The 17,977-nt window shown below is 44.0% G+C and overlaps 1 protein-coding gene across 7 annotated transcripts in view; it reads right to left on the bottom strand.

The window, feature by feature from the left end:
* The window catches only part of SPATS2L (spermatogenesis associated serine rich 2 like), a 164,994-nt gene that overhangs the window by 80,233 nt on the left and 66,784 nt on the right, over positions 1-17,977 (bottom strand). For 4 of the 7 annotated variants that reach the window (XM_080798279.1, XM_080798274.1, XM_080798277.1 and 1 more), the window contains exon 3: positions 5,384-5,444. In XM_080798279.1, the coding sequence (XP_080654405.1) occupies positions 5,384-5,422 (39 nt within the window). In that variant the 5' untranslated portion in view covers positions 5,423-5,444. Of the gene's footprint in view, positions 1-5,383; positions 5,445-15,841; positions 16,279-17,977 lie in introns of those variants that run through there. The other 3 variants (XM_080798278.1, XM_080798276.1, XM_080798275.1) reach the window with 2 other exon arrangements.

Consider the following 17,977-nt stretch of genomic DNA (forward strand, 5'->3'; position numbering starts at 1 on the left):
CTCTGCTTTCCATCACCAAATTGTATTGCTGAACTATATTCTACTTAAACTGATATTTAATAATGCAAGACAATATCTGACTAAAAATTTTCTTTTGTCTATGCCAGTTCTAATAATTTTTTTAGTGGAGAGTTACATACAAAATTTTATAAATCAGCTTGACAATCTGGAGTTTCATGTGAGAAATAATATAATAGTCACTACGGAGATGCTAACCTTAATTCATTCATGAGTTTCTAGGACTGAAATTATTACTGTTGTTACTTTTTATAGATTTTATTTATTTATTTGAGAGAGAGAGAGAAAAAAAGATATTGCACAAGTGGGGAGAGGGGCAGAGGGAGAGGGAGAGGGAGAAGCAGACTCCCCACTGAGCAGGGAGCCCTAAGACTCCAGGCTCCATCCCAAGACCCTGGGACCATGACTTGAGCTGAAGGCAGCCGCTTAACCGATTGAGCCACGCAGCTACCCTTCTAGTACTGAACTTCTTAAAAAAGATGTCATTTAGAAAATAATTATAAAAAGTGAGTATGTTCAAAATATAAGGGCCCTGATTAGCGTGAAGATTTTGTTCTGGTATCTTTCCTTAACAAAGTGAGATGTGGGGATCACCCCCCCCTTTTTTTGGTACATCAGAATATGACTAGTTTTACTCACCAAAGAACCTCACTTACTATGGTGAAACCTTCCTGAGGCCAGCTGTATTTGATAACCATCTTATAAAGATGCTGCTTTTTTTTTTGCAGAACTACAAAGTAGTCAACCTATGTAACCCTACTTTCTGTTTTAAGAAGCAATTTAAAACTTGCTTTATTTAATAGCAAAGAGTACTAAAATAAGGTGACAATTCCATTAACCTATATTTCAGTTTTCAAGAAGGCTCAAGATTTTGCGAAATATTCTGAATGGGAAATGTGGTCTCTAAAGAACTTAACTACTCAAGTAGACATGTTCATTCATTCATTATCCATTCATTTACCCAGTGGTATTTGGGGGTCAACTATGTGTCAAGTCCAAGAACGTGAAGGTAAGAGAGGCCCAATCCCTGTCCCGAAGGAGCACAGAGCCTCGCATGGGGAGAAGATAACTTTGGTGCACAAAGCACACGCTCAAAGGGGAACAGGGGGGCAAGAGAATTCAGGTGAGGCAGGAGGAAAGATGGGGTGGGGGGGGAATATTCCTCTGAAAGAGCTCCTGAAAGGCAGGTGAATGAGGGCCAGGCTCCCGAGGGGGACACCTCCCAAACAGAGGAAAACTGCCTTCGCAAAGGCCCACAGGCAGGAGCATTCAAGGTCAGGATGGCGCCACTGAAGGGAGCCTGTGGGGAAGCGGCAATAAATAAGACGTAAAGGCAGACGGGGTCAGATCTCGGAGGACCTACGTCACACCGAGGAGACTGAACTTTAGTCCGCCGATACTTCCAGTTTAAATCCCTACAGCTGTAATCCACTAATATAAAGATATTTTAAAATAAAACAGCCATAGATAGTGTCAATTGTAAATTTCGGTTGTCTTAGCTATATTAAACCTTAAGTTATTAGTTTCTCCTTTGGACTAAAAGCTGCCCGAGGACAGAAATTATTTCCTCACCAAAGTACCTGTTCCTTCTCAATTCATCTAACAGAGGATCCACTGATGAACTCATTCCATCACAAGGCTTTTGTTAAGTATTAATTTCCCACCGTGCTCGGCTAGGTGTTTACAAGAATACTGCATAGATCCGTTCTCATGTCTCTAAAAGCTTGTAATTGGTAATTTAAGACATAACAGTTGTGATTATTCTTAATTCTCAGGACTAAAATGCCATTGCTCACGTGACAGATTGAGAAACAAACTAATCATAAAAAGGCCATAAAAGCTAATAAGTAAAGGAAATACATGTACTAAAATAAATCAATGTAAAATTATAAATGACCGGAATTTTCAGTTGTTTATCGTGATTTATTTTATTGAGTTGAGAAATCTATTAACCTTTTTGATGTAGGAAGGTGGAACTTACTGAATGAGTTAGAGGAGCTCTACCTTCATCGTCATGCAGATTGATAATATTTACAACTTAAACATCACCGTCTTTCAAAACAATGCCAGCGCTTTGATGAGTTACTGAAGGGCAATGGAAAAAACACCGTCTACTGTTAATGTTCGTGCACAAATTTGACAGCGATCGTGACAAGTGGATGGAAGTGGCGCCTAAGCCAGTGCCTGGAGCATGCACCCTGCACCGCTGTGGTCTGGGCGCTGACAGATCAGCCCTCACTGGCTAGGTGCCACCAGTGTTTTGAATAAGACACTCTGCTGAGCCTACCATATTAGTCTGTCCAACCAGCCAGGCTTTGCAGAGAATCGATTACTATGACTCTGATTCTTTAAAGTGCTTTTCCTTCCCATAACCCAACGTTAGGAGCTGTCCCATGCATCCATCAACAGTCATTTGGAAAGGGGCCAAACTTTGGTCAGCACCAGCTTCTCACACTGGAAAACACGGTCTCACCTAAGGAGGTGACTAGGAGTCAGAGAGAATGTGAAGCCCTTATATAAAAGGGGCACATCATTTTGCTCTTCTTTGCTCAATGCTCAGTAAGTAAAAACAACTTTGTATGCAAATGATATTTGGAATATATTACATAATACAACGACTAACAAATTTGCATCAATTTCTATGATAACACTTAGGACTCCAAATACGCTGCACGTTGTGGAAAATGGTTTTGGCCACGTTCTCAGAGACCTGGATTCACGGGTTTGTTCTTCTGTGCCCTGGGGGTACTTGGGTGGAAAGCTCTGGCATGCTGACGTGTAGTGGAAAGGGGCCAGGCTTTACAACCAGACACAGCTGAGTGTGAAACCCTGCCCCTCCACGTTTCCTGAGAGTCTGACTTTGACCAAGTCACTGTACCTTAAGCCTCTGTGTCCTCAGAATGTTATTTAATATGAAGATCTACAAAACAGGTAGCATAGCCGTTGACAGAGCCAGGGCGAGCTCTAAAAAAAAATCTCACAAGTCCTGCTCCTGCTTGAAACCTTTCAGCAGTGACTTCTGCCCTTTGAGTAAAGCCCTCCCTGGCTCATATCTCAGATTCTAAACCTTTTGGGGCACAGACCCTCTTTGGCAGTCTGGTGAAGCCTACAAGGTCATTCTTAGAATGTTTTAAATAAAATGCATATGATTAGAAAGGAAACCACCATTCATACTGAAATAAAGTTGGAACAAAAGACTATGCCACGGGATTATCTGGGTTCCTCTATTAACATCAAATAAGGTGATGGAGGGGGGCACCTGGGTGGCTCAGTGGGTTAAGCCTCTGTCTTCGGCTCAGGTCATGATCTCAGGGTCCTGGGATCAAGCCCCGCATCGGGCTCTCTGCTCAGCGGGGAGCCTGCTTCCCACCCCCCCAGCCCCGCTCCTCTGCCTGCCTCTCTCTACTTGTGATATCTGTCAAATAAATAAATAAAATCTTAAAAAAAAATAAGGTGATGGAGGGGCAGTTCCTGTAACTACAGTCATTCTGAAGTATCGAAAAACAAACCGCATTTCAGGAGATCTGTGGCAACTGTAATTTGATTTGAGGCATCTGTGACTTCTAGTTGTGAAAGTCACAGGTTCTCCTGCTGCAACCACGGGCTTTTTTCTCTGCTTGTGTTCAGGATTGAAGGCGATGCTAAATTTCATCTGGATGTGAGTGAAGATGAAAATGTATTTTTTTTTCATGCAAGTTTGTGGAATTCTGGATTCCACCCACGGGTCCAGGAACACAGGCGAAGAGTGAATATTCGACCAACACCAACTCCCGCCGCGCTCGCTGACCTCACCTCCCCTTACCGTCCCTCTCTGCTCACCGCACTCTCGCAACACTGACCACGCGATCTCCAAACACGTTAAATTACCACCCCCCACCCCCCGTCAGAGCTTTTACTTTTCTATCTGGAATGTTCTGCTCTTGGGTCTTTGCACGGTGTTTCTCTCCTGTTGTCTTCATCTCAAGTGTCACCTCTTCTGAGACGGCTGCGCTGAGCAGCCCCATCGAAAGCACCCCCTCCCGGAGCCACCCTTATCAGACCACTATCTGAAATGATTGTGTGTATTAACGCGGTCTCCTTATGGACTCTCCTTTCCCCTGCCCTAAAAAGCAAGCTCCGTGGCTGCAGGAACCCCATCTACCTTTCAGCTCCACAATCCCAGCATCTAGAATGCTGTTGGGCACAAAGGAGGAGGCCAACACATCTTGGCCAAATAAAAGAAAAGAAAGGTGGGACTCCACAAATGTTCCTCTCCCATCCCTCACTCTGTGTTTTAGGTACTGTGATGATACAAAGACATTAAAAACAAACTCTGCCCTCAAGTCGTTTACAGTCTAGTGGAGGTGGGAGGTGGCCCTGTGGAAGGTGGGGAAATTGTCCATGTCCTACAACCATGGACAAATCTCTCATAGGGCCTCCGTCTCCATGGTGCCAGATGAAAGGCTTGGACAAATTGATCTCCATGGTCTCATACGGTCTGTGGTTTATGATCATTAGGAGCTAACAGTACAAGGTTGTATATATAAGAAGTGAAGGGTTTTGACCCTAAGGGGAAGAAACTTCGCAGAAGAGGACAAGACTTAGAAGGGCTTTGAAGTGGGGCGCATGGATGGCTCATTGGTTATGCGTCTGCCTTTGGTTCAGGTCATGATCCCAAGGTCCTGGGATTGAGCCCCACATGGGGCTCCCTGCTCATCAGGAAGCCTGCCTCTCCCTCTTCCACTCCCCCTGCTTGTGTTTCCCCTCTTGCTGTGTCTCTGTCAAATAGATAAATAAAATATTTAAAAAGAGAGAGAAGGGCTTTGAAGTGTAATCAGCCCCCAACAAATAATGAGAAGGGAGGATATTCAGAGTCATGAACGCTCCGTGTTGAAAGAAACGTTACAGGTTATCCAGCATGACCACTAGGTAATGGTGTGGCCATCTCTCTGTGAGGCCATCTCTGGAGGTGTACCTAATACCCTAGCCCTCAGCTATAGCCCAGCATGGTGGTTAAGACTTTGAGCTGTAGAATGGTACTGCCTCGGTTCAAATCCCAGCTCTGGAGCTTACTAGCTATGTGAACTTAGGCTAATTACGTAATTTTTCAGTGTCTCAGTTCTCCCCTCTGTAAAATGAGAATAACAATACTATTAACTTCATAGGGTTATGGTCAACATTAAGTGAGAAAATAAAAATAATATGCTTAACACCCATTCAGCAAATGCTCCTTACGATTCTGTCTGTTGAGCGATTTTCTAGTGTGTCAAACTTACTACGTATACCCCCAAACCATTCTTCCCTTCTTCCATTGTAACTGAATTTTTTACTAGCTAGAGACTATCCAGTTTGGGGTTTCCACAGCCGGTACGTAACTGTATCATACCTTCTCCTTGACATTCACATGCGTGTTGAGTTCAGCCATCTTGCTTCTAGTGGAATAAGTCCTATAAAGAAGAAAAGAAGATGAAACTTCTAAAATTGATTTCTCAGTGTGTGACTTTCATGCTCTCTCCAAACATAGTAAACAATTTCATTCAGCCATAATCATAAATACCATTTTAGAATGTAAAAATACTTCCAAGCTAAGCATTTGTCTTAGATGTTCTAAAAGCATGTTACGATTACTCTAGAAGACAATGTAAAATCTTTTATGCATACTGTATTGACAAGAAAAATGACAAAGACAGACGTGTGTGCACCCAAACTGTGTTTCTTAGTAAATAAAAGAAAGGTGATCAAAACAGTGAGAGGTGGGGCGCCCGGGTGGCTCAATCATTAGGCGCCTGCCTTAGTTTCAGGTCATGATTCCAGGGTCCTAGGATCGAGCTGCCTGCACATCAGGAAGCCTGTTTCTCCCTCTCCCACTCCCCCCTGCTTGAGTTCCCTCTCTCACTGTGTCTTTCTCTGTTAAATAAATAAATAAAATCTTTAAAAAAAAGAGAAGGAAAAGCATACCTATTTTAACTGAGCATTGTCATCCCAATCCTTCCTGTCTCTTAGTTATTTTATTTGCCTCTAGTTAATATAACAAATGTTTAACGAGTCTTTCCTACATACACATAAATACACCAAAGCTCTCGAGGAAGAAACAGAAGAAACGATTCAAGATTTAAACATAAGAAACACGACACATAACAGTTTTTAAACCGGTTTTTTCACTTATCAACATAGGAACATCCTTCCAGATCAAGGCATATCTATTCCTTCACCATAATTTTAATGACTATAAATTCATGATCTCTATGAAATGGAGTCTTAAAATTGCCCGTAATCTTTCTGTCTCCCTAAATTCTTTAGATTTTCTAACTCTGGTGTCCAATCTTCCTTGTGAGGTGACCCACTCAGGGAAGATCTGTGTTCTTAATAAGAAGCGGTGGTGTTTTCTTTCCTCTCATCTGGTCTAAATCTTTCACCATTATTATGGAAGATAGAACTTAAGTCTTTAATAGTTTCAATCTCTTTTTGAAATAGAGCATAAATGACTTAAATGGGCAAACAGATTGGTTCAGGAATTAGCAGCAGGATAGGCCAAGATATCGATACACTCCCTATTTGCATGTTTAACGCTTTTTGTCAATCAAGAACCATTGAAACTCTACCTTATATTCTTTTTGACTCATGCTACAGTGAGTGTATCTAGAGTTGATACATTTCAGGGATAACTTACGATAATTCTCGGATTTCTCCTCGCCATTTTCTTTTAAACCCAGGTCTTAAATAAAACATAAACTCAGATCCATTATCTTTTGTTGATTTAGGATGAAAGCCTGGCAATATGTAATCTTAACTCTATTACCACGCACATAGGAAATCCACATAGATATGTTATTATCTATTACTAGATATTATAAATAGTAAGATTTCATCTTTGTAAGTTTCCAAGTGATAATGACAGACACATGCATTTGGGCACACTAGCAGGAGAGACTCTGCAAACTCGATCCCCAGTAAGACAGCTCATTTCCATATGCTCTGCAAAGAGTGTCCATGCCATTGAACATTGCTCCCATTTAAATAACTGTCCCAAATCGCAATTCTGCATCTCTGAGTTGGCATATGGGAGAAAGCAAATAATACTAGCTGGGGAGAGGGGCCACCTGGGTGGCACCCAAGAGTGACCCACTCTTGAGTTTCGGCTCAGGTTGTGATCTCAGGGTCATGAGATTTAGTCCTGAGTCTGGCTCCCAGCACAGTGGGGAGTCAGCCTGAGATTCTCTCTCCCTTTCCCACTGCCCCTCCCTCTGCATGCTCTCTCTCTCTCTAATAAATAAATAAGTTCTTAAAAAAAAATACTAGCTGGCAAATAATACCTGAATTCCATTCTTGTTTATTGCTGCTCTTGAGAGTTACTAATAACAGAATGGAATTATTTTCTGATGGTTGATTTTCTTATTCCAATGGAAGTTTTGGCATGTAAATACACACTGTATACACAGTGGATTTTTCTGCATGTGACTGTGTGTGTGTGAGAGAGAGAGAGAGAGAGAGAGAGAATGAGGAAATGAGGATGGGGGAGGAGGCAGATATGGGTTATACCTGTGGAACTATGAAGGATCAGGGTGATAGCTGCATTTAGTGCTATTTGTTAGGATAGATCTACGAGCCACAGCTCCTTTCATTAAACTAGATTAGCCAAATCTTCCGGACACATCTAGTCTTGCCATTATAGATGTGTGAAATCTGATAGAAAAACTGTTCTGTTTTTATTTTGCTTTGATGCCTCGGATTTGGGTGTGAAGCCTTTTCTAAGGCTGGAGTGTCATAATCCACGGAGGAATCGGGAACAATTCCATCGAGGACAGAAAATTTCTGAGATCTGAGGAGGCGGCAGCACTGAATGGTGAGCTCTATTTGTAGACGAACAATATACGCATGAATATGTAGCTTTCTTTTACTTAATATATATATTCATATATATTTCCTTGGCAATTCTCTCTGTCTTTGACCTCAAAGTCTAACTCAAGAAGATTCGTCTTTGGTAGTGATGCCAGTGGGTTAATTACAACATTGTGTGGGGTGTGTGGGTATGTGCGTGTGTGTGTAAGGAAAAGCTGGCTCTGGGGGTGAAATGATCTATTACAGGTTTCTCAGATGGTAAGAGAAGATCAAGATAATGGTGGGGGCTGTTCTTTGTCCATTTTCTTCTCTTGGTCTTTCCCCCCACGTGGAGCACCACATCTACAGAATCGACCTTCCAGGTGGATTCCAGCGCTCTCTCCACATCAAGGCTTTCTGCTGGCTGGCGTATAACAGAGAGATGAGGGAATCAACTGTAGTTCCAGTTATGGAAACTAGAGGAAGGGTTTTAATCTAAATAGAATATAAATTTGGTTTGCCCTAAAGAATTAAAGAGTTTAACTGGCCAGGTAGTCAAACTGAGTTCTACCGCTAAGGACAAACGTGAGGGCAAGGTTGATCATCAGTGTTAAATGTCCACACCCTCAGTCTGACGCCAGTTCCTCTGGGTTATTCCAAAGCACACCTCCCAGTGGCATGGTGCCATATGCTTGTTACCCTTCCTGAGCTGACTTCCTCTCCCCTGTGAAAATGAAACTGTGCTGTGCCTCTATTCTTTTGGGAGTCTCTTTTCTGCCATGAACTCCATCGGGACAGTCAGATCAATTTGATCTGAATCTTAATTGTTTAACATTTTTTCTTATTTCTTATTTTTTCTTATTTCTTTATTTTATTTTTCTTATTTCTCATTTTTTCTTATTTCTTTATTTTATTTTCTTATTAACATTTTTTCTTATTTTAACATTTATTTGTCAGAGAGAGAGAGAGAGCACAAGCAGGAGGAGCAGTAGGCAGACAGAGGGAGAAGCAGGCTCCCTGCTGAGCAAGAAGCCCCAAGTGGGACTCGATCCCAGGTCCCTGGGATCATGACCTGAGCCGAAGGCAGACGCTTCACCGACTGAGCCGCCCAGGCATGCCTTAATTATTTAGCTTATATAGTTAAAGAACTTTTCCTCCAGGACACATATTGTCACATCCTCCAAACTAATAAGCCTAGAGTTTGGCAACTTAAGAGTTGCAGACTTCTGAGCTAACCCGAGAGCCCTCTAAGGCTGTGAGTGACAGGTGTTTGGGACCAACAGACCTCCTTATTTCCCTTGCATCACACTTGGTCACCACACATCGTAGTTTATCATTATGGGACAGGATGGATGCCCATATCCTAATATACGATGACCGAAAGAGCTTTAAATCCACTAGAAAAGTACAGGATCTCTGGCTTCTTGGAAAAGCATCTGGCTTCTAATTCCTACTATCACTTAAGAGTGTTCTCAGAACTGACCAGTTACTGACGCCCAATTATTCAAATCCATAAGTATGTGTTCTGTGCCTGTCAATCAATATAAAATTAAAATAACCAGAAATTCTGATATCGATATAGTGTTTCAATAGCTTGGGTTCTGCTTGAAATTTTTTTCCTTAAAGCTGTACTTTAGCTTTTAGTAATAACATTACAAACATACATACATATCATCTAAGTTTTATACATATCCTAGAGAAAAATAAAGATCAAGGATGTTGTTGACTGAAATTTTATTTATGAAATAACACATTAATCTCTTACTTCATTCTAGATATATCTATCTATATATAACATATATAAATATATGTACTCCATAGTAAAAAATGAAATAACAGATTTATCTCTTACTTCATTCTATATATGTGTGTGTGTGTGTGTGTGTGTGTATGCATATATATGTTCATATATATATACTAAAGTCAAAAATTTACTAGGAAAAGATATCAATCCCAAAGAAAAGAATTTCACAATTTATCACCAATATATCATCTATATACTTCTCCGGTGCAAAATTAATAATCCAGAAATATAGCTACCACTCGTCACTTCATGTGCAAAGTTGTATCAAACTGAAGTATTCATTATGCAAAGATCTTACTTAATATACATTAATGTCACTCAGGAAATCTATTGGTTTATAACAAAGATAAATATTTTTTATGAAAAATAAATCTGCATAACACAAATTCTGGCAAATATGTTTCAGCATTCCTAAATAATACAAATCAGTGAAATTCAATATATATGCCAAACTAATCAGCTACCAAACTCTGTGTTTAAAAAAATAAATGTATTTCTAATTCTCACACAATCATATACAACATAAAGAGTGAAAACAAGGTATTGAAATACCAAATTGCTTTCTGACTCTGTTTCCTCGTGTTTTACTGTGTAGACAGTAACGAGGTTTCACTTTTGTTTCTCTGAAACCTATGACTGCTTTTAGATTCACTTTCCTGTTCTCAGGTACTACGTCACTTTTCTTGAAATGGATTCAGGGAACCAGAAGTAATATATAAGAAAAATTTTAAAATAATGATTTTAGCTATTTTTTTTCAAGGTCATTTATGCGAAGTTCTTCCATGATTTATAAAAGTGTAAAGATCATAACACATAATTGGAGCTGTTAATAGAGTATTTCATAAATTATCATAATGAAGCTGAAGGAGACAGGGAAGGGGCGGACATCCCAATGATAATGTGCAGAGAGGGAAGATGAGCAGGTTCGTAGAAGATGGGGATCAACTTGACTTTCTGGCCGATCATCAGAATCACCTGGGGAGCTTTCAGAAATCGAGAGTTCTGGAACCCCTTGCCAACTGGTATGAGGGGGGTGAGCCCTGAGCAAAGCAACTCCCTAGGTCATTTTCATGCAAAGCCAGATTTGAATGTGGCTGGGCTGAACCAGAATGTGCTGGGACTGTGAAATATATCCTAGATTTCGGACTTAAACAACGAGAAAGGAATGTAAATCGTTCCAATATTTTTCGGATCTGTTATGTGTCGAAATGATAATATTTGCCTTATTAGGTTACATAAAACACAACATTAAAATTAATTTTGCCCATTTCTATTTACGTTTTTAAATGTGACTACTAGAAAATTTTAAATGGCCTATGTGGCTTTCTATTGGAAAGTCCTATCCTGGAGTAGCTGTTCTTTTTGATTCCCAGAAGGGCAGTATCAGTGTCACCTAGGAACTTGTTAGAAAGGCCGATTCTCTGCCTCTTCCTAGACAGATGGAAGTCTGGGGCGGGGGCAGCTCAGTAATGAGCAATGTGCCACCCCCCTGCCAGATGCACACAGCCAGATGCTGAGTGGTTCTCAATCTAAGCTTTGAGAACCCCTACTCTCCAGTCTCCATCCTGGGAATATTAAGAAAAGGCCTCTCTTCCTGGATCTCAACCACTACGCACAGCACACTGAGTCTCACAGTAGCCTAGATAGATAAATGGGGGTCCAGTTTCCCACAGATTACACTAACGAATGATCCTTCCACCAGCATATTATTAATAATAATTAACACACTTATGGAGCATTTACAATGCCAGGCCCTCTGTTAAGTGCCTGGCAAACATTTTTTTCCAGTTACCCCTCCTCCTATAAAGTCGAAATTATGATTACCCCCCACTTTATACATGTGAACGCCGAGGCACAGAAATTCAGTAATTCAGCTGGGGTTGCCGAGTAAGTAGCAGGCCCAGGACTCAAGCCGTGGGCAGTCTGACTCTGGAGCCCACAGCTGTGGCGCTCCTGGCGCCTCAGAGTCATGGTAAGCCAGTCACGGGGCTCGCTGTGTTAGGAAGTGCGGCGAGATTCCGCGGGGACCGCAGGAGCCCATCCCAGGCCTCGGCTTCTCGGGCGGGGCGGGCACGTGATGCATACGCCTCGTACCTATGTGGACCTTGTACACGCTGCAGAGCAAAACCATGGAACTCACACAGCAAGGGACAGGAATATACTTGTTAGAGAGGGTGGCTGTTTTCCGGCGGCTTCCTGCCCCAGAGCAGATTGTAGAAAGCTGCCCTGAGCTGGCCCTGAGCCAACGAAGGGTCTCCCCGGCTCGTTCACGCTGCCCAGGGGCTCCACGACATTCCAGAGCCTGAGGCTTAACTGCTTCTTCTTTGTAAATTCAAGTAATTAAAGCGTCTGTGTGTCTGACTCGGGTGCAGCCCAGACAGTGCTGCGGTCCCGTAGGGCCTGCTGAGCCGTTTGCTCACGGCTGTCCTGGAGAGAAGGCACGAGAACCGACCTTGCGGGCAGGTGGTCAGTTACTCGGTGTGGCCGGCGGGAGCAGCAGAAAGACTCGGTCACAGCAGAGTGTCCAGCGGTCTCCCAGAGTGCCAGCCCCTAACCTGTGCAAACTTAAGAGACAGCTGCATTTTCACTCGCTCTACCTCTGGAAGGAGGTGGAATACAACCGATTAGTTTATTTCCTTCTCTACTGCCGTCAGCGGGTCCTCAGCAGAGAGCAGCGCTCTGAGACAGTGAGAAACGGGTCCGGGACGTTTTGAACAGACCTGTCTGTATGGGGTGCCACATCCTGACGGACGTCGCAAAAAAGGTTCTAGATTGTCACTGTATAGCAAGAGGGCCTCAGGTCTCCAGCCACAGAATAAGACGCTGGCGTTGCAGGGGAAGAAAAACACTTTTTATCTACACCCTTCTGAGTTCTTCCCTTTGTAATAAAAGACAGATTAACAAGAGAAAAATAAACAGAAATTTATTAACGCGTGTACCTCCTGTATACACGGGAGATACGAGGGAAAAGCGAGGACGCTCCCGAGGCGTATTAAAGTGCAGAATCGAACACCATCTTCACAGGGAAAGGGGAGGAGGGGTGTAGGCCTCTCAGGGGAGAGCAAATGATTTTTTTAGGAGGGATGAGAGGTTCGACAGCTCGTGACACAGTGTGTCTGAGTGTGATGTCGACTTCTAGGCTCCTCTCCTGTGACAGGAGTCAACAGTCTTACGTGGTTGACAAAACTGCCCGAGGGGAGCTCAGATATGGCCTCTCCCTGCATCCGCTGTTTTCCCAGTGCCTCCAGCTCCCGAAAATCAATAGGTCAAAGGGGCACAGTTTGGCAGCAAGTCTTATATACCTACAGTCATATTCTGGGGCGGCATATTCTCCAGCCTTCGGAGTATGACCTCTGTGGCCCTCTTCGGCTCTCAGGACTACAAGGGTGGAAGGGCCCTGGGAGTGACGGGAACATTCGCCAGCTAAGGCAGCAGGCAAGGTGAAAAGTCACCTTAAAAAATAATAAAATGTGTGGGTGCCATCTGCACTGTTTCCCTGTGAAGATCACCTTTAAACCAGGGACTAGCTGTCCAGTCCCCCATGACCAATCGGGGGTACCTGCGTGTCACCTAAGCAGAGAAACAGTGTTCCTTCGGTAAAACGGGGACTTCGTCTAAACGGAACAGTACATAGGATTTCTGTGGCTGGACTCTCCCACGGCCTAATCCCTCTCTTCCCTTTCCCTCGGTCCTTTGCTGTTCCTTATCTGGTGTTGTAATTACTGAGGTCTCTCCAGTTCCAAGGGCTTTAGCTCGCTCTTCTGTGGTTTGATTCCCACAGTTTAATAAAAGTTCCTGCGCTGTGCCTTGTTCCTCCGAGGAAAGCTGCTTTAATTATTAGGAATGAGGACACATAAACAATGAAACAGAGAACAGTGATTGAAATATGAATTTCATATAAAGATACTTACCGAGACTTTTTTGTTTAATTTGGAGGGGGGAAAAAAAAAAACCCCTCAAGGTTGCATTTTTATTCAAAGACACTTCAATGTACTAAACTCACTGTTAGAACAACTTCGCTGAAAAGCATTTTAAGGGCAAATGTCAGAAAAAATTTCGCATTTAAAAAGCCCAGACTCTGCCTCTTTTGAAAGGCAGGGTTAGCCTTTGGTTTAGAAATGTCGCTGCCTACGAAGTTCTTTGTGGGGAGAAGAAAGAAAATTGAATGTTTTATTTAAACAGGTCATTAGCAGTCAATACTTATTTGAAAAGGCCTGCATCCAGAGGCAGATAAAAGCTTCCAATCACTTAGAATATCACTTGAACGCATCTAGGGCAAGATGTGCTGATGCAAGTTTCAGACCTCTCTCAACAGCCCGGCACTGGCGTGGGAGGCACCGTCCTCCGGATCGGCCGCCCTCGTGTATGCTGCACGCCGAGGCAGCAGACAGCACAAAGCACACTCTATGGCAGGCCCGGCTTTGAATTTTCCATTTAGTGCTGGCAAATGCGTATGAATGAAGATTACCCATTTTTGCATAGAGTGCCAAACCACCTCCCCGCGGCAGCAGAATGCAAATGGAAGCAAAAGAGCAGAGGGGAACTCAAATCAATGAATGCAGCAGATCCTGAGCCCTGCGAGCACCGGGGGTGGGCGTGCGGCAGGCTTTCTTAGCATTCAGCTGTAGCATGATTTTTCTATTTAATGTGAAATTATTTCATTTCCCATGTCTCTGACGGCTTGAGAATATAAATAAATGCTTTTTACTAAAAGTGACCCGATGCTGGCGCTCGGGGAAGGCTCTGCTTCTGATCGCTGGGCTTTCAGGCAAACATGTGTTTCCATAGAGATGTGGGTGACCTGGGCCCGGTGCAAGTACCCACTTGTACCAGCCATTCAATTATGTTTCAAGATGCAGTGATGTCAGCTCGAGGCTTTAAAACATGCCCATCCTCAGAGATGCCTTGGGAAAGGTGAAGTGACTGGCCTTGTGAGGTTCAGAAGAAGCGCGCTCTAACAGGCTCCCTTACCGCAGATTACACCTGCTTGCTCCCATCCCCCTCCTGCCCCTCGAGCAAATCTCTGATCCCAGAGGGGTGTGGACACAAAAGCCCAGCGAGGTTCTCCTTCACACACCAGAGCACCAACTGCCTTACACAGACTCCCCAAATGCTGAAAAAGAACATGCTTTCCTTCTCTTTCCTAGTCCCCAGTCCTTCAACTAGCTATGGGCAAGTCCTACAGAGGGCAAAGTTTGTTCTCATGCTCTATGGGGACTGCGCGCAGTGGTTACTAAAGAGCCCTTACCGAACTCTTACTGTGGACCGGGCACCGCACTAAGCACCTTGCACGTATTAACTCCTTTAATCCTCCTAATAATTCTACGGAGTACGCTGGCCTCATTTTACAGAAAACGAAATGGAAGCACAGAGAGTAAGCTACTTACTCGAGTCACACTGCTCAACTTGGACCTCCTGAATCCTTCTGTCACTCGAGGGAGACAGACATGTACACGAAAACACAGACGGAGGCCAGACGAGGAGGTGGAGAAGGAAATCAGAGTGTGGACTCAGGAAATCAGAGTTGGAACGGAGCTGGCTCCAGCACCAGGGCAGAGCAGCCCCAGGGCCGTTGCAGACACCAGGCACGGCGGAGGGCGCAAGGCGGGCTCGCGGTCAGCAGGGGCTCTATGCTTTTTAAAAACTTTTTACAGCAACTTTATAAAAGAAACCCTGATAGTCACCTCCAAAGAAAACATGCATTGTGGTTCTGCAACATAACTCTGGACTGGCAAAGAGAAATCCGAACTCAGCTTGGCAAAGAGAAGCTACATATTCGAAGCCAGCTCTGCGGAAGCTGGCTCATTTGTCGTGGAATAAACACCTGGTAAAGGAACCATCCGCTTTCCAGAGCCGCCTCTCGTTGCAGAAACCTCTGTTCCAAGAAGCTCACAATATTCCTAATTCATGAAGTCAGAACTCTTTGAGTAAACATTTAATGATTTTCTCAAAGTAGCATAGAAAGGTTTTTCCTGCTTCCTTGAAATGGCACCGACCCAGTAAAGACAGTGTAAGATGACTGCCTCACAGGCCCCGGCCTTGGGTGGGGAGGGAATACTAGGAAACTGAGGCAGCACCTTGATATCCAGCAGGAGAGAACCCACAAGGAGCCAGCTGCTCTAATGCATTGATAACCCCCACCCCCAAACCCCCCCCCCCCAGCGCCCCCAGCACAATTACTGTTCCTCTTAAGGCTTTCTAACAAAATCAACCTCAACTCACTTTTTAACGCTTCCCGGCGTGTTCCAAATCAGGGCTCCCCGTGCAAGGCCCGAGCTTCTGGCTCTCTCACCGGGCAGATAAGCCCTGTTCTCCGACCGGCCACCTTTATTGACATGCTTTTACCATGACCAGTAAGTCATCTCAGCAGTGACGCGGGTGGAATCAGAAACCAGGGTAGGTGGCAGGATCCTGGGTGTGGCCCAGTAACCCGCAGTAGGCTGATGGCCTCAGCCACCTGAGGCTCGGAGGGACTCACCTTCGGGAAACGGCTTGCTAACCGGCCAGTGCTTTTGCCTTCAGGCTCTTATGAGTGAATTCCCAGTTCTCCGCTCCTCCTATCCTAGGGAAGGCGCAGCTCTAAGACCGAACTTGCAACCTTTACACGGACTGCCTCGGAGGCTACGGGACATACAGGCTGGGACTCTAGTCATCATTCCAAAGGTCAGTTTCTGGGTATGGTCATCTGCGGAAGGCTTCTAATCTTCCTGTGACACTAGTGCAGGCCTATCAATCAATCAGCAAACATTGCTGGCGCTACACCCTGTGGCTTGCCCTATCCCCTCCCCCTTCTAAAACCTGTTCCAGGTTCTAGACCTAACTGCAAGCATCTGCTGGCTACTTGTGCACTAAGTGAATCGTGTTCTACCATGTCCATGGGTATATACATTTTACGAAGGGTCATGCTCTCATCCGGAGGAATGAAATTCTCATGGTGAACGTTCAGTCCTTACCGGTGAAAAGCTCATGGGAGGTATATGGGGGTGGGGATAACCACTGGCTGGGGGGGGGCAGGCAGAATGGAGAAGGCTTTCTTACCTGTCACGCCTGTTCTACCTGGAGGCAATTTAGTCCTGTGTATGTTACCTCTGTTTGCTGGTTTGATTTTTAAAAAAACGAGTATATGAATTCAACATGTTTTCAGAAAGATGCTATTTCTCCTTCGGGGCAGGCCTGCCTTGGTCCCCAGCATAGAGCCCATGTGAGTCACCACCCACAGGCAAAGTCATCCAAGGAGCGCCCCCCCGCCCACGACCCCCTAGCTGGCCCTATGGTAGGGGGCTAGAGGCCTGGGCGTGAATTAGGTGCTTCGGTCAACATCCAGAGTGTCCGTCCGTAAATGATTACAGAGAGGAAATTGCCAATTTTCTGCTATTTCAATTCTTCCTTATCTTCTTATGACGGAAAATAAATAATTACCAGGATCCCAATTCTGCCTCTTACTAGTCTTGGTATTTGGGCAGACACAGAATTCTCAATGGCTCTGCTTCCTCACCAGTAAAATGAGGATGCTAATAACAAGGACCTCATTGGGTGGTAATGACGGTGACATGAGTTCATGTTCGTAAAAGTGATGAAAACAGTGCTTGGGCACACAGCAGGTGTTAGAAACTAAATATAAATAGAGAAATCATCTCACTGGATTCTCCACAGCCTGTGTGATTGCTTTTCCGTATTCCTCATCTTACAGGTGAGAAACGAAGCCTGGCATCTAGCTGGTCACGCAGCTAGCCAGTGATGGGGCTGGCCCTCAAAACGCAACCTTCTGACCACAAAGTGTCCTTATAGGGCTATGCCCTCCCCTCCCCTGGACGCTGACCCCTTATGGGAGGACCAGGGCAACTCCAGGGAGGCGTGGGTGGCGGGCTAAGGCCCGGATGCAGCGTTGCCAGAAGGGATATAGATTCACCGGGCTCTATGCCCACAGGGTCATTTGTTCTTCATGTTCTTTCTCACAAAGACCTCCAAGCCACAGAATGGCTTGGAAACCCAGGCCAGATCAGAGTTTCCAGCCGTGTGGCTAACCAGATGTGATCGAAGCTCCGGTGACCAAATTCACAGCTAAGGTACTGGTCTTCAGAGGACGATAAGCAGTTACAATACAAAGAGAGCAAAGTTCAAATGAAGTCTTACAGCTAATTAGAGAACAACTTAGAAAGTACTAAATCTCCTTTCATACATTCTGATTTCAGGTAACTGTATTAAGTATGGATAAAAGAGAAGGAATGAATATGATTTTAATGCCCTTGAGTTTATTCTAATGCAATCACGGATAATAAAAACTCATTTTCACCATTTTATGATATGCTAAAAATTCTACAGTTCATATTTACTATCTTAGTAAACTTTCTATTTCTA

This window comes from Martes martes (assembly GCF_963455335.1).
Source record: "Martes martes genome assembly, chromosome: 3".
In the NCBI taxonomy this organism is placed as follows: domain Eukaryota; kingdom Metazoa; phylum Chordata; class Mammalia; order Carnivora; family Mustelidae; genus Martes; species Martes martes.